Raw genomic sequence first — 17,246 nt, forward strand, 5'->3', positions numbered from 1 at the left:
TGGGAAGGCTGGAGGACAAAGGGACGGAGAGCTGCTGAGCCCCCGAATGACAGAGCTCAGTTTGGTGGGGAACAAAGGCGCTCGCCAACGCCATCTCCCCCGCCCATCCCCCAGCCAAAATCCCAAAGGGAACCAGTTCCTGCCAGGGAACTTGCTTGCACCCCGCAAACACCCAAATCTGTGCTTCTGCGGAGCCAAACCTCCAGCAGCAGATCTGACTCTCTCCTGCTGCCACAGGGCCCCTCCTAAAGTGGATCACCTAAGGAGAAGCGAGCTAAGCCTGCCCCTCCTGCCCCCCTGCAACTTGCCTACCCACCCCAGCTAATACACCAGATCCCCAGCACCAAAAGCCTGGCAGTGTGCAAGTAGCCCAGATGGGCCACACCACCCCACAGTGAATCCCGCCCCTAGGAGAGGGGAAGAGAAGGCACAGACCAGTCTGACTGTGGCCCCAGCGGTGGGCCGGGGGCAGACATCAGGTCGAACTGCGGCCCCGCCCACCAACTCCAGTTATACACCACAGCACAGGGGAAGTGCCCTGCAGGTTCTCACCACTCCAGGGACTATCCAAAATGACCAAGCGGAAGAATTCCCCTCAGAAGAATCTCCAGGAAATAACAACAGCTAATGAACTGATCAAAAAGGATTTAAATAATATAACAGAAAGTGAATGTAGAATAATAGTCATAAAATTAATCGCTGGGCTGGCAAACAGTATACAGGACAGCAGAGAATCTCTTGCTACAGAGATCAAGGGACTAAGGAACAGTCACGAGGAGCTGAAAAGCGCTTTAAACGAAATGCAAAACAAAATGGAAACGACGACAGCTCGGATTGAAGAGGCAGAGGAGAGAATAGGTGAACTAGAAGATAAAGTTATGGAAAAAGAGGAAGCTGAGAGAAAGAGAGATAAAAAAATCCAGGAGTATGAGGGGAAAATTAGAGAACTAAGTGATACACTAAAAAGAAATAATATACGCATAATTGGTATCCCAGAGGAGGAAGAGAGAGGGAAAGGTGCTGAAGGGGTACTTGAAGAAATCATAGCTGAGAACTTCCCTGAACTGGGGAAGGAAAAAGGCATTGAAATCCAAGAGGCACAGAGAACTCCCTTCAGACGGAACTTGAATCGATCTTCTGCACGACATATCATAGTGAAACTGGCAAAATACAAGCATAAAGAGAAAATTCTGAAAGCAGCAAGGGATAAATGAGCCCTCACATATAAAGGGAGACCTATAAGACTTGTGACTGATCTCTCTTTTGAAACTTGGCAGGCCAGAAAGAATTGGCACGAGATTTTCAGTGTGCTAGACAGAAAACATATGTAGCCGAGAATCCTTTATCCAGCAAGTCTGTCATTTAGAATAGAAGGAGAGATAAAGGTCTTCCCAAACAAACAAAAACTGAAGGAATTTGTCACCACTAAACCAGCCCTACAAGAGATCCTAAGGGGGACCCTGTGAGACAAAGTACCAGAGGCATCACTACAAGCATAAAACATGCAGACATCACAATGACTCTAAACCCGTATCTTTCTATAATAACACTGAATGTAAATGGATTAAATGCGCCAACCAAAAGACATAGGGTACCAGAATGGATAAAAAAACAAGACCCATCTATTTGCTATCTACAAGAGACTCATTTTAGACCTGAGGACACCTTTAGATTGAGAGTGAGGGGATGGAGAACTATTTATCATGCTACTGGAAGCCAAAAGAAAGCTGGAGTAGCCATACTTATATCAGACAAACTAGACTTTAAATTAAAGGCTGTAACAAGAGATGAAGAAGGGCATTATATAATAATTACAGGGTCTATCCATCAGGAAGAGCTAACAATTATAAATGTGTATGCGCCGAATACCGGAGCCCCCAAATATATAAAACAATTACTCATAAACAGAAGCAACCTTATTGATAAGAATGTGGTAATTGCAGGGGACTTTAACACCCTACTTACAGAAATGGATAGATCATCTAGACACACGGTCAATAAAGAAACAAGGGCCCTGAATGAGACATTGGATCAGATGGACTTGACAGATATATTTAGAACTCTGCATCCCAAAGCAACAGAATATACTTTCTTCTCGAGTGCAATTGGAACATTATCCAAGAGAGATCACATACTGGGTCACAAAACAGCCCTTCATAAGTATACAAGAATTCAAATCACACCATGCATACTTTCAGACCACAATGCTATGAAGCTTGAAATCAACCACAGGAAAAAGTCTGGAAAACTTCCAAAAGCATGGTGGTTAAAGAACACCCTACTAAAGAATGAATGGGTCAACCAGGCAATTAGAGAAGAAATTAAAAAATATATGGAAACAAACGAAAATGAAAATACAACAATTCAAACGCTTTGGGACGCAGCGAAGGCAGTCCTGAGAGGAAAATACGTTGCAATCCAGGCCTATCTCAAGAAACAAGAAAAATCCCAAATACAAAATCTCACAGCACACCTAAAGGAACTAGAAGCAGAACAGCAAAGGCAGCCTAAACCCAGCAGAAGAAGAGAAATAATAAAGATCAGAGCAGAAATAAATAATATAGAATCTAAAAAAATGTAGAGCAGATCAACGAAACCAAGAGTTGGTTTTTTGAAAAAATAAACAAAATTGACAAACCGCTAGCCAGGCTTCTCAAAAAGAAAAGGGAGATGACCCAAATAGATAAAATCATGAATGAAAATGGAATTATTAAAACCAATCCCTCAGAGATACAAACAATTATCAGGGAATATTATGAAAAATTATATGGCAACAAACTGGACAACCTGGAAGAAATGGACAAATTCCTAAACACCCACACTCTTCCAAAACTCAATCAGGAGGAAATAGAAAGCTTGAACAGACCCATAACCAGCGAAGATATTGAATCGGTTATCAAAAATCTCCCAACAAATAAGAGTCCAGGACCAGATGGCTTCCCAGGGGAGTTCTACCAGACGTTTAAAGCAGAGATAATACCTATCCTTCTCAAGCTATTCCAGGAAATAGAAGGGGAAGGAAACCTTCCAGACTCATTCTAGGAAGCCAGTATTACTTTGATTCCTAAACCAGACAGAGACCCAGTAAAAAAAGAGAACTACAGGCCAATATCCCTGATGAATATGGATGCAAAAATTCTCAATAAGATACTAGCAAATCGAATTCAACGGCATATAAAAAGAATTATTCACCATGACCAAGTGGGATTCATTCCTGGGATGCAGGGCTGGTTCAACATTCGTAAATCAATCAACATGATACATCACATTAACAAAAAAAAAGAGAAGAACCATATGATCCTGTCAATCGATGCAGAAAAGGCCTTTGACAAAATCCAGCACCCTTTCTTAATAAAAACCCTTGAGAAAGTCGGGATAGAAGGAACATACTTAAAGATCATCAAAGCCATTTATGAAAAGCCCACAGCTAACATCATCCTCAACGGGGAAAAACTGAGAGCTTTTTCCCTGAGATCAGGAACACGACAGGGATGCCCACTCTCACCGCTGTTGTTTAACATAGTGTTGGAAGTTCCAGCATCAGCAATCAGACAACAAAAGGAAATCAAAGGCATCAAAACTGGCAAAGATGAAGTCAAGCTTTCGCTTTTTGCAGATGACATGATATTATCCATGGAAAATCCGATAGACTCCACCAAAAGCCTGCTAGAACTGATACATGAATTCAGCAAAGTTGCAGGATACAAAATCAATGTACAGAAATCAGTTGCATTCTTATACACTAACAATGAAGCAACAGAAAGACAAATACAGAAACTGATCCCATTCACAATTGCACCAAGAAGCGTAAAATACCTAGGGATAAATCTAACCAAAGATGTAAAAGATCTGTATGCTGAAAACTATAGAAAACTTATGAAGGAAATTGAAGAAGATTTAAAGAAATGGAAAGACATTCCCTGCTCATGGATTGGAAGAATAAATATTGTCAAAATGTCAATACTACCCAAAGCTATCTACACATTCAATGCAATCCCAATCAAAATTGCACCAGCATTCTTCTCGAAACTAGAACAAGCAATCCTAAAATTCATATGGAACCACAAAAGGCCCTGAATAGCCAAAGGAATTTTGAAGAAGAAGACCAAAGCAGGAGGCATCACAATCCCAGACTTTAGCCTCTACTACAAAGCTGTCATCATCAAGACAGCATGGTATTGGCACAAAAACAGACACACAGACCAATGGAATAGAATAGAAACCCCAGAACCAGACCCACAAACGTATGGCCAACTCATCTTTGACAAAGCAGGAAAGAACATCCAATGGAAAAAAGACAGTCTCTTTAACAAATGGTGCTGGGAGAACTGGACAGCAACATGCAGAAGGTTGAAACTAGACCACTTTCTCACACCATTCACAAAAATATACTCAAAATGGATAAAGGACCTGAATGTGAGACAGGAAACCATCAGAACCTTAGAGGAGAAAGCAGGAAAAGACCTCTCTGACCTCAGCCGTAGCAATCTCTTACTCGACACATCCCCAAAGGCAAGGGAATTAAAAGCAAAAGTGAATTACTGGGACCTTATGAAGATAAAAAGCTTCTGCACAGCAAAGGAAACAACCAACAAAACTAAAAGGCAACCAACGGAATGGGAAAAGATATTTGCAAATGACATATCGGACAAAGGGCTAGTATCCAAAATCTATAAAGAGCTCACCAAATTCCACACCCGAAAAACAAATAACCCAGTGAAGAAATGGGCAGAAAACATGAATAGACACTTCTCTAAAGAAGACATCCAGATGGCCAACAGGCACATGAAAAGATGTTCAGCATCGCTCCTCATCAGGGAAATACAAATCAAAACCACACTCATATATCACCTCACGCTAGTCAGAGTGGCCAAAATGAACAAATCAGGAGACTATAGATGCTGGAGAGGATGTGGAGAAACGGGAACCCTCTTGCACTGTTGGTGGGAATGCAAATTGGTGCAGCCACTCTGGAAAGCAGTGTGGAGGTTCCTCAGAAAATTAAAAATAGACCTACCCTATGACCCAGCAATAGCACTGCTAGGAATTTATCCAAGGGATACAGGAGTGGTGATGCATAGGGGCACTTGTACCCCAATGTTCATAGCAGCACTCTCAACAATAGCCAAATTATGGAAAGAGCCTAAATGTCCATCAACTGATGAATGGATAAAGAAATTGTGGTTTATATACACAATGGAATACTACGTGGCAATGAGAAAAAATGAAATATGGCCTTTTGTAGCAACGTGGATGGAACTGGAGAGTGTGATGCTAAGTGAAATAAGCCATACAGAGAAAGACAGATACCATATGGTTTCAGTCTTATGTGGATCCTGAGAAACTTAACAGGAACCCATGGGGGAGGGGAAGAAAAAAAAAAGAGGTTAGAGTGGGAGAGAGCCAAAGCATAAGAGACTGTTAAAAACTGAGAACAAACTGAGGGTTGATGGGGGGTGGGAGGGAGGGAGGGTGGGTTATGGGTATTGAGGAGGGCACCTTTTGGGATGAGCACTGGGTGTTGTATGGAAACCAGTTTGACAATAAATTTCGTATATTAAAAAAAAAAAGAATGTCAACTGTGTTTATAAATGGGTGGTTGGAATGTGGAATATTTATGCTTTCATGTCCATGCTATACTTGTACATAAGGCTCGGTTTGGGTTTTGTCAGGTGCTTGGGGAGAAACACTCCTCCTGTTGACTCATTACACAGCACAATAGAAACAATTTATTATTTATAATCGGATCCCCCTTCCTTCTCTGTGATTAACAAGCTGCAACACTTTGGATGATTCACCCAATTTATCCTGATCCCAAACTACTTATATGTAAAAATCAGCGATTAGAGTTAGCCACCACCTTGATCAAGATATAAAGCATATTCCACACTTTAAGAGGTTCCCAATTCGTCTCTGCATCTCTTAGCTCCATGTAAACCTTGACCTGCATTCTGTCACTATATATTAGTTTTGCCTGCTCTAGAATCTCATGTAAATGGAATCATACATCCTGTATGCCTTTGTCTCTGGCTTCTTCAAGTCAGCATAATATTTTTGAGATTCACCCATGTTTTTGTCTTTTTAATTGCTGAGTAATATCCCATTGTATGTACCTGTTTACCTTTGATATTGTTTTAAAGAGATATCAGGAAGAAGTCAAACTATTTATATTAAATTAGCAATTTTTCTTGATCAGTTTTCTATTATTTTATAATGATATAATTTCTTCCTTTACCACTCCTTTATCTCCCTAAAAATATTATCTTCAGGTCCTGTTCAGCCTTTTCTATTTTTTTTATTCCCTTAGTGAAAATAATTTAATTTACTGAATTTGTTCTTTCTCTTCCACCTTTACCTTGGATTGTGACTGTCTCCTGCAAAGAAAGCTTCACTGCCATTCTTCATTGTGCTTGTGGGTGCTTGGCTTTCACCTATACCTTGTTCTGGCCTTGCCACTGGTTTAGCTTCCTTCCTGACCCACCACTGGTGATCCCTGATTTCCCACTGTATTTTCCCATTTCCTTTCTTTTTTTAAAAAAGAGATTCTTCTCTCTTTCTTACATGGGAATTTTTACTTCATATCTCCAGAATAACTATGTATTTATTACTGTTTCCATGATATATGTATTTATTATTGTAATATTATTGTTCCAAAACCACAAGTATATATTTTCAAATTAAATATTTTTAAATACTTGCACTCTCATCATTTAAATCATTCAGATAGTTCTGAACCTTGTTCACATGCTAAAGCCACTAGGGGAGATTGAAAAATCTTACTAGCACCAGGCTACACCTATAACACTTAAAGCAGAATTGGAATCAGACTAGGCAACTACATTTTTAAAACTCTCCACATGACTGCAGTGTGCAACCAAGATTGAAAACCACTGTGTTAAAGTATCAGTTTTTTGGTTTAGGCTTGCCAGAAGATCCTAAGAATGACTTCCATCTCATTTGCTGATCTTTCACTCAGTGATGTTTTGGAGACCTAGTGGTTCCATTAACATAGAGCAGGGAATTGGCAAACTGGTCCATGGACCAAACCTATCCTGTTGCCTGTTTCTGTGGGCCCTGTAAGGTAATAATGGCTTTTACATATTTCAATGGTTGAAAAATCAGTTCCCACAACTAAGCCACACCATAAACAAATGGATTCCTGGGAAAAAAAAAACCCTACAATCTTCCTGGTCTTAGCCAAAGGCACTTCCAACCACTTACCAGTTACTGTGCACTAGCTTTAAGAACACTTGCTCTGAGAGTGAAGGGAAGATGGCGGTGTAGGAGGACGCTGGGCTCAACGCGCGTCCTGCTGATCACTTAGATTCCACCTACACCTGCCTAAATAACCCAGAAAACCGCCAGAGGATTAGCAGAACGGAGTCACGAGACCCAAGTGCAGACGAGAGGCCCACGGAAGAGGGTAGGTAGGGCGGCGAGGCGGTGCGCGCTCCACGGACTGGCGGGAGGGAGCCGGGGCGGAGGGGGGGCTCGCCAGCCAAGCAGAGCCCCCGAGTCCGGCTTGCAAAAGCGGAGGGGCCTGACAGACTGTGTTCCGACAGCAAGCGCGACTTAGGGTCTGGGAGGTCATAAGTTAACAGCTCTGCTCGGAAAGCGGGAAGGCTGGAGGACAAAGGGAGGGAGAGCTGCGGAGCCCCCGGAAGACAGAGCTCAGTTTGGTGGGGAACAAAGGCGCTCACCAACGCCATCTCCCCCGCCCATCCCCCAGCCAAAATCCCAAAGGAAACCGGTTCCTGCCAGGGAAATTGCTCGCTCCGCGCAAACATCCAACTCTGTGCTTCTGCTGAGCCAAACCTCCGGCAGCGGATCTGACTCCCTCCGGCTGCCACAGGGCCCCTCCTGAAGTGGATCACCTAAGGAGAAGCGAGCTAAGCCTGCCCCCCCCTGCCACCGTGCACCTTGCCTACCCACCCCAGCTAATACACCAGATCCCCAGCATCACAAGCCTGGCAGTGTGCAAGTAGCCCAGACGGGCCACGCCACCCCACAGTGAATCCCGCCCCTAGGAGAAGGGAAGAGAAGGCACACACCAGTCTGACTGTGGCCCCAGCGGTGGGCTGGGGGCAGACATCAGGACTGACTGCGGCCCCGCCCACCAGCTTCAGTTATACACCACAGCACAGGGGAAGTGCCCTGCAGGTCCTCACCACACCAGGGACTATCCAAAATGACCAAGCGGAAGAATTCCCCTCAGAAGAATCTCCAGGAAATAACAACAGCTAATGAACTGATCAAAAAGGATTTAAATAATATAACAGAAAGTGAATTTAGAACAATAGTCATAAAATTAATCGCTGGGCTGGAAAACAGTATACAGGACAGCAGAGAATCTCTTGCTACAGAGATCAAGGGACTAAGGAACAGTCACGAGGAGCTGAAAAACACTTTAAATGAAATGCAAAACAAAATGCAAAGCACCACGGCTCGGATGGAAGAGGCAGAGGAGAGAATAGGTGAACTAGAAGATAAAGTTATGGAAAAAGAGGAAGCTGAGAGAAAGAGAGATAAAAAAAATCCAGGAGTATGAGTGGAAAATTAGAGAACTAAGTGATACACTAAAAAGAAAGAATATACGCATAATTGGTATCCCAGAGGAGGAAGAGAGAGGGAAAGGTGCTGAAGGGGTACTTGAAGAAATAATAGCTGAGAACTTCCCTGAACTGGGGAAGGAAAAAGGCATTGAAATCCAAGAGGCACAGAAAACTCCCTTCAGACGTAACTTGAATCGATCTTCTGCACGACATATCATAGTGAAACTGACAAAATACAAGGATAAAGAGAAAATTCTGAAAGCAGCAAGGGGTAAACGTGCCCTCACATATAAAGGGAGACCTATAAGACTTGTGACTGATCTCTCTTTTGAAACTTGGCAGGCCAGAAAGAATTGGCACGAGATTTTCAGTGTGCTAGACAGAAAACATATGCAGCCGAGAATCCTTTATCCAGCAAGTCTGTCATTTAGAATAGAAGGAGAGATAAAGGTCTTCCCAAACAAACAAAAACTGAAGGAATTTGTCACCACTAAACCAGCCCTACAAGAGATCCTAAGGGGGACCCTGTGAGACAAAGTACCAGAGGCATCACTACAAGCATAAAACATGCAGACATCACAATGACTCTAAACCCATATCTTTCTATAATAACACTGAATGTAAATGGATTAAATGCGCCAACCAAAAGACATAGGGTACCAGAATGGATAAAAAAACAAGACCCATCTATTTGCTGTCTACAAGAGACTCATTTTAGACCTGAGGACACCTTTAGATTGAGAGTGAGGGGATGGAGAACTATTTATCATGCTACTGGAAGCCAAAAGAAAGCTGGAGTAGCCATACTTATATCAGACAAACTAGACTTTAAATTAAAGGCTGTAACAAGAGATGAAGAAGGACATTATATAATAATTACAGGGTCTATCCATCAGGAAGAGCTAACAATTATAAATGTTTATGCGCCGAATACCGGAGCCCCCAAATATATAAAACAATTACTCATAAACAGAAGCAACCTTATTGATAAGAATGTGGTAATTGCAGGGGACTTTAACACCCTACTTACAGAAATGGATAGATCATCTAGACACACGGTCAATAAAGAAACAAGGGCCCTGAATGAGACATTGGATCAGATGGACTTGACAGATATATTTAGAACTCTGCATCCCAAAGCAACAGAATATACTTTCTTCTCGAGTGCACATGGAACATTCTCCAAGATAGATCACATACTGGGTCACAAAACAGCCCTTCATAAGTTTACAAGAATTGAAATTATACCATGCATACTTTCAGACCACAATGCTATGAAGCTTGAAATCAACCACAGGAAAAAGTCTGGAAAACCTCCAAAAGCATGGTGGTTAAAGAACACCCTACTAACGAATGAATGGGTCAACCAGGCAATTAGAGAAGAAATTAAAAAATATATGGAAACAATCGAAAATGAAAATACAACAATCCAAACGCTTTGGGACGCAGCGAAGGCAGTCCTGAGAGGAAAATACATTGCAATCCAGGCCTATCTCAAGAAACAAGAAAAATCCCAAATACAAAATCTAACAGCACACCTAAAGGAACTAGAAGCAGAACAGCAAAGGCAGCCTAATCCCAGCAGAAGAAGAGAAATAATAAAGATCAGAGCAGAAATAAACAACATAGAATCTAAAACAACTGTAGAGCAGATCAATGAAACCAAGAGTTGGTTTTTTGAAAAAATAAACAAAATTGACAAACCGCTAGCCAGGCTTCTCAAAAAGAAAAGGGAGATGACCCAAATAGATAAAATCATGAATGAAAATGGAATTATTACAAACAATCCCTCAGAGATACAAACAATTATCAGGGAATACTATAAAAAATTATATGCCAACAAATTGGACAACCTGGAAGAAATGGACAAATTCCTAAACACCCACAGTCTTCCAAAACTCAATCAGGAGGAAATAGAAAGCTTGAACAGACCCATAACCAGCGAAGAAATTGAATCGGTTATCAAAAATCTCCCAACAAATAAGAGTCCAGGACTCTTCCCAGATGGCTTCCCAGGGGAGTTCTACCAGACGTTTAAAGCAGAGATAATACCTATCCTTCTCAAGCTATTCCAAGAAATAGAAAGGGAAGGAAACCTTCCAGACTCATTCTATGAAGCCAGTATTACTTTGATTCCTAAACCAGACAGAGACCCAGTAAAAAAAAAGAGAACTACAGGCCAATATCCCTGATGAATATGGATGCAAAAATTCTCAATAAGATACTAGAAAATCGAATTCAACGGCATATAAAAAGAATTATTCACCATGATCAAGTGGGATTCATTCCTGGGATGCAGGGCTTGTTCAACATTCGCAAATCAACCAACGTGATAATCACATTAACAAAAGAAAAGAGAAGAACCATATGATCCTGTCAATCGATGCAGAAAAGGCCTTTGACAAAATCCAGCACCCCTTCTTAATAAAAACCCTTGAGAAAGTCGGGATAGAAGGAACATACTTAAACATCATCAAAGCCATTTATGAAAAGCCCACAGCTAACATCATCCTCAACGGGGAAAAACTGAGAGCTTTTTCCCTGAGATCAGGAACACGACAGGGATGCCCACTCTCACCGCTGTTGTTTAACATAGTGCTGGAAGTTCTAGCATCAGCAATCAGACAACAAAAGGAAATCAAAGGCATCAAAATTGGCAAAGATGAAGTCAAGCTTTCGCTTTTTGCAGATGACATGATATTATCCATGGAAAATCCGATAGACTCCACCAAAAGCCTGCTAGAACTGATACATGAATTCAGCAAAGTTGCAGGATACAAAATCAATGTACAGAAATCAGTTGCATTCTTATACACTAACAACGAAGCAACAGAAAGACAAATAAAGAAACTGATCCCATTCACAATTGCACCAAGAAGCATAAAATACCTAGGAATAAATCTAACCAAAGATGTAAAGGATCTGTATGCTGAAAACTATAGAAAACTTATGAAGGAAATTGAAGAAGATTTAAAGAAATGGAAAGACATTCCCTGCTCCTGGATTAGAAGAATAAATATTGTCAAAATGTCAATACTACCCAAAGCTATCTACACATTCAATGCAATCCCAATCAAAATTGCACCAGCATTCTTCTCGAAACTAGAACAAGCAATCCTAAAATTCATATGGAACCACAAAAGGCCCCGAATAGCCAAAGGAATTTTGAAGAAGAAGACCAAAGCAGGAGGCATCACAATCCCAGACTTTAGCCTCTACTACAAAGCTGTCATCATCAAGACAGCATGGTATTGGCACAAAAACAGACACACAGACCAATGGAATAGAATAGAAACCCCAGAACTAGACCCACAAACGTATGGCCAACTCATCTTTGACAAAGCAGGAAAGAACATCCAATGGAAAAAAGACAGCCTCTTTAACAAATGGTGCTGGGAGAACTGGACAGCAACATGCAGAAGGTTGAAACTACACCACTTTCTCACACCATTTACAAAAATAAACTCAAAATGGATAAAGGACCTAAATGTGAGACAGGAAACCATCAGAACCTTAGAGGAGAAAGCAGGAAAAGACCTCTCTGACCTCAGCCGTAGCAATCTCTTACTCGACACATCCCCAAAGGCAAGGGAATTAAAAGCAAAAGTGAATTACTGGGACCTTATGAAGATAAAAAGCTTCTGCACAGCAAAGGAAACAACCAACAAAACTAAAAGGCAACCAACGGAATGGGAAAAGATATTTGCAAATGACATATCGGACAAAGGGCTAGTATCTAAAATCTATAAAGAGCTCACCAAACTCCACACCCGAAAAACAAATAACCCAGTGAAGAAATGGGCAGAAAACATGAATAGACACTTCTCTAAAGAGGACATCCAGATGGCCAACAGGCACATGAAAAGATGTTCAGCGTCGCCTCTTATCAGGGAAATACAAATCAAAACCACACTCAGGTATCACCTCACGCCAGTCAGAGTGGCCAAAATGAACAAATCAGGAGACTATAGATGCTGGAGAGGATGTGGAGAAACGGGAACCCTCTTGCACTGTTGGTGGGAATGCAAATTGGTGCAGCCGCTCTGGAAAGCAGTGTGGAGGTTCCTCAGAAAATTAAAAATAGACCTACCCTATGACCCAGCAATAGCACTGCTAGGAATTTATCCAAGGGATACAGGAGTGGTGATGCATAGGGGCACTTGTACCCCAATGTTCATAGCAGCACTCTCAACAATAGCCAAATTATGGAAAGAGCCTAAATGTCCATCAACTGATGAATGGATAAAGAAATTGTGGTTTATATACACAATGGAGTACTACGTGGCAATGAGAAAGAATGTAATATGGCCCTTTGTAGCAACATGGATGGAACTGGAGAGTGTTAGGCTAAGTGAAATGAGCCATACAGAGAAAGACAGATACCATATGGTTTCAGTCTTATGTGGATCCTGAGAAACTTAACAGGAACCCATGGGGGAGGGGAAGGAACAAAAAAAAAGAGGTTAGAGTGGGAGAGAGCTAAAGCATAAGAGACTGTTAAAAACTGAGAACAAACTGAGGGTTGATGGGGGGTGGGAGGGAGGGGAGGGTGGGTGATGGGTATTGAGGAGGGCACCTTTTGGGATGAGCACTGGGTGTTGTATGGAAAACAATTTGTCAATCAATTTCATATAAAAAAAAAAAAGAACACTTGCTCCAAGCCAGAGTTCAAGAAACTTTTCCTGGAAAGGATCAGTTCATAAATATTGAGCCTCTGCAGACTTTTCACTCTTTGATGGAGCTAGTTAAATCTGTTGCTGTTGGCCAAAAGCTGTGTTCTAATATAACTTTATGTATGCCATGGACATGTAGAATTTCAAATAATTTTCACATGTAATAAAATATTATTTTAAATTGAATAAATAGAAAATAATAATATAAAGAGTATTCTTTTTTAAATTTCTTTAACGTTTTATCTTATTTTTTTGAGAGACAGAGAAAGACAGAGGACAAGCAGGGGAGGGGCAGACAAAGAGGGAGACACAGAATCCAAAGCAGGCTCTAGGCTCTGAGTTGTCAGCACAGAGCCTGCCACAGGGCTCAAATCCATGAATGGGAGATCATGACCTGAGCCAAAGTCAGACACACAACTGACTGAGCCACCCAGGCATCCCTAAAGAGTATTCTTTTTTAATAGAAAGCAGATTCTTGACAAAAATGCACGAAAAGGCAAAATTACTCTTCAATCCTAATTAGCTATAGAAATGCAAAAAATTAGAAATAATAGCAAACCAAATCCAGCAATGGCTAAAACAGATAATACAACATTATAAAGTTGTGTTTTCCCAAGCTTGCAATGTCAGATTAACATTAGGAGATCCATAATATAATCCAATACATTAATAAGATAAAGGAGCAGGAAAAGGATAATCATCACAAAGATTTCAGGAAAAAAGGCATACCATAAAATCCAATAACCAATCAAGATTAAGCAACAACAATTCTCAGCTAGCCAGGAATAGAGAGATATTTCTTTAAACAGATAAAAGGTTTTTTTTTTTAAACTAGAACAAACACCATACATGATAGTGAAACATTAGAAGCGTTCCATATTAAATCAAGAGGCAAAGACCACTCATATAATCAGTTCTGTTCAACATTTTACTGAGTCTCCTAGGCAGTGAGTGAGTGCAGTAACCAAAATAAATACATACACACATGTATACATAAATTATTAAATGTTTAATAGTGAAGAAACAAAACCATCTTCATAAAAGACTGAAGAGAATCTACAGAAAATTATAAGAATAGAGATTAACCATGTTATTGGATGTAATACTAATACACACAAAAGAATTATAACAAACAGAAAATAATATTTCATTGTGAATATATCATTTACAATAGCAAAAAGATTTGGTTCTGTAAAATATAGTATGAATTGGCTCACTTTGCAACCCTTCCACTTGTAAACTCCATGATGTTCTATTATAGCAGCCTGAATGGGCTAACACTACCTCTCTCTTTGATATTCAAATTGCATATTAGCATAGTTATCCTAAAAATATGACAATATAAAAATCTTTTTACCTTCATTTCTGTATGTCTCACATTTCTTTAATGGAAGAACACATTTTTGTTGTTGCTGTCTTTCAGACATAGTGTTTTGTAGATCAAACTTGGAAGTGCTGAAATGAGAGAAAAAATAAAGTGGATATACTATAATAAAAACATTACACGTGAAGATATTCTTTAACTATCTATCAAACAATACTTAAAAACACCATAAATGTAAACGCAATCCTTTATTTGCTGAATTCAACTCATTAACTAACACCTACATTGTCTTTATGAAATGTCTCACCTGTAATTTTACTTAATATGCTTTTCTAAAATAAATTGCTGTTTCCACATGAAGAAAACGAGGGAGGGAGAGGGTTTTCAAGGAGTCTAACAAGCAATGGATAGAAAATCAGGAGGAATATCAGAAGTTAATAGTGTCTGGTTAGATTAGTTTAAGCCATTTAGAAAGTCCTAGCACAAAAATATATGTGCCCAATATGTACTTTGAAAAACTGCTGAACTACAAAATAATATAAGAAATATATTTTAAAACTTCATATAGTGGCTACTTTCACACTTAAAAATATTTTTTATTATACTTGATCTTTCACACTTTTATTCAAAAAATGTCCAATTCTTAAAAGAAGTCTCCTTCCCTCTTTTCTAGAGAATCAAGTAACAGACAGAAATTAAAATCAGATTTGGAATTGTCTATACAAATTAGCATCTAGGAGGTCTCCAGGGTCCTTGATAACAATATTGTCAGATGATGGCAGATGAATCCATTACACTGCACACACAGTTAATATGCAGGGCAATAATCAAGAGTATGGCTTTGGTGTGGGGGTGGGGAAGAGGAATGTGAAGGAGGTCCCACCGCGTTTCTAGAGACTAGCCATTGAGAGCAGTCCATGAACCCCTGCCGCTTCCTTTCGTTTCAATTCTCCCAGTAAACATCTAGTACTTGCTGCTGCCCCACCTACCCGAGTACTTTTTGCCACGGCATGGTATACAAGTTGGTGGAAACACTGGGACCTGAACCAGAGTCTCCCGAAAAGTTTCCCATTTGTCAGGGTGCAAACCACAATTTTAAAAGACTTCTGCGTGTATAGGTCTGACTCCTCAGAAAGCTAAGTTGAATAACACTTCAGGAGATTTTCCACACACTTAAAAGCACAGACAGACACTCGCACACGACCGTAGGGGGATCACATGACTGCAGGATCCCTGTAACCCACAGCTGTTGGGGTCTACCTGACTTCCAGGGCCTTGACTGGCAGGGTCCGTTTGGCGGAAAAATCTAAGCTACCTCAGGTTCAGGAGCCCTCGATTTTCGCGTGACTGAGAACGCTGAGCCTCACGTGACCATTGGATATAAGCGACCAACAGTGATTGGATAGCTGCAGTGTTCACGTGACTGCAAGGGTTTGCCTGATGTGATGGTAGGAGCAACATGGCTGCTGACTCATAGATCTGAAGAGTTTGGCAGTCCATGAACTTGTGTGATAGAGACAACTAAACCTGACATGTGACCATAGCATTCCATATGATCATCGGAAGCAGGATACCCACATGACTTCCAGAGCTTAGGCTTCCACATGCCGTTAGCTACTCAGGGTCACATGACAGTAAGAATACACGTGATGGGCAGGATTTAGGAGTCCATGATGCTGTAGTGACTTGAAGAGCTGAATCTACCACATGATCATAGTGGCAACTGGTCCAGAGAGACCAGGTAAACTCAGGGTTTAGAAGCCCATGGTATTGACATTACCAGTAGGTTTGGGCTTGCCACATAATTGTAGTGTCCACATGATGACAACATTCACCTGACCACAGCCCCAGGAACCCACGATGATCACTGCTTTGTGACAGTTGGGCACAATGACAGTAAGCGTCTCCCAATCTGCATGTTTCAGGAGAACATGCTCTTCATGAGACCTGGAGATCTGATTGCCCACATTCTTCGGCTCCCTAGTGATGGTGGTGATGACAAGTGACCTTCCTCAGCACACAAGCTTGGGCTTTTACCTGCCTCATCCTTCTTTAATATGCTAATTCTATGTTATTTTACTAATATATGAAATTTAACACATAAGTTAATACATAACAATGAAATAGGTCCTCCACAAAGCCATAACAATTGTCATATTGTACAGATTACTTCAAAAGCGTAAGGAGTGGTTACAGGTAAGCATTGGTGACAATTTTATTCAAGTGTAAAGGAAATGAGAGCAAACCAAATAGGTGAGTTTTAGCTGTGAATTTGATAAAAAGGCATAATAATTACTATATGTCAAGGACTTAAATGTTAACTCATTTAATAGTGGTAATTCTATGGAGTAGGTACTATATTATTCCAGTTTTCATTGATGAGGAAGTTGAAGCACAGATGTGTTAAGTCACTTGCTTAAGAAATCAGAATTTAGGGGCACCTAGCTGGCTCAGTCAGTTAAGCATCCGATTTCGGCTCAGGTCATGCTCTCCCAATTCATGAGTTCAAGCCCCATGTCAGGCTTTGTGATGATAGCTCAGAGCCTGGAGCCTGCTTCAGATATTGTGTCTCCCCCTCTCTCTCTGCCCCTTCCCTGTTGGTGTGCGCTCTCTCTCTTTCAAAAATAGATAAACATTAAAAAAAATCAGAATTTATATGTGTCAAGACACGGATTGCTCCCAGGAACTCTCCATCCA

General features: G+C 40.7%; 1 protein-coding gene across 1 annotated transcript in view; it reads right to left on the reverse strand.

The window, feature by feature from the left end:
* LOC115507328 (nuclear RNA export factor 2-like) overlaps positions 1–14,652 on the reverse strand; it is a 45,086-nt gene extending 30,434 nt beyond the window's left edge. The window contains exon 1 of the mRNA XM_030305631.1: positions 14,583–14,652. Coding sequence (XP_030161491.1) covers positions 14,583–14,652 — 70 coding nt within the window. The remainder of the gene's footprint in view (positions 1–14,582) is intronic.
* Positions 14,653–17,246: the final 2,594 nt, after the last annotated feature.

The sequence above is a fragment of the Lynx canadensis genome, chromosome X (assembly GCF_007474595.2).
Source record: "Lynx canadensis isolate LIC74 chromosome X, mLynCan4.pri.v2, whole genome shotgun sequence".
Lineage (NCBI taxonomy): Eukaryota > Metazoa > Chordata > Mammalia > Carnivora > Felidae > Lynx > Lynx canadensis.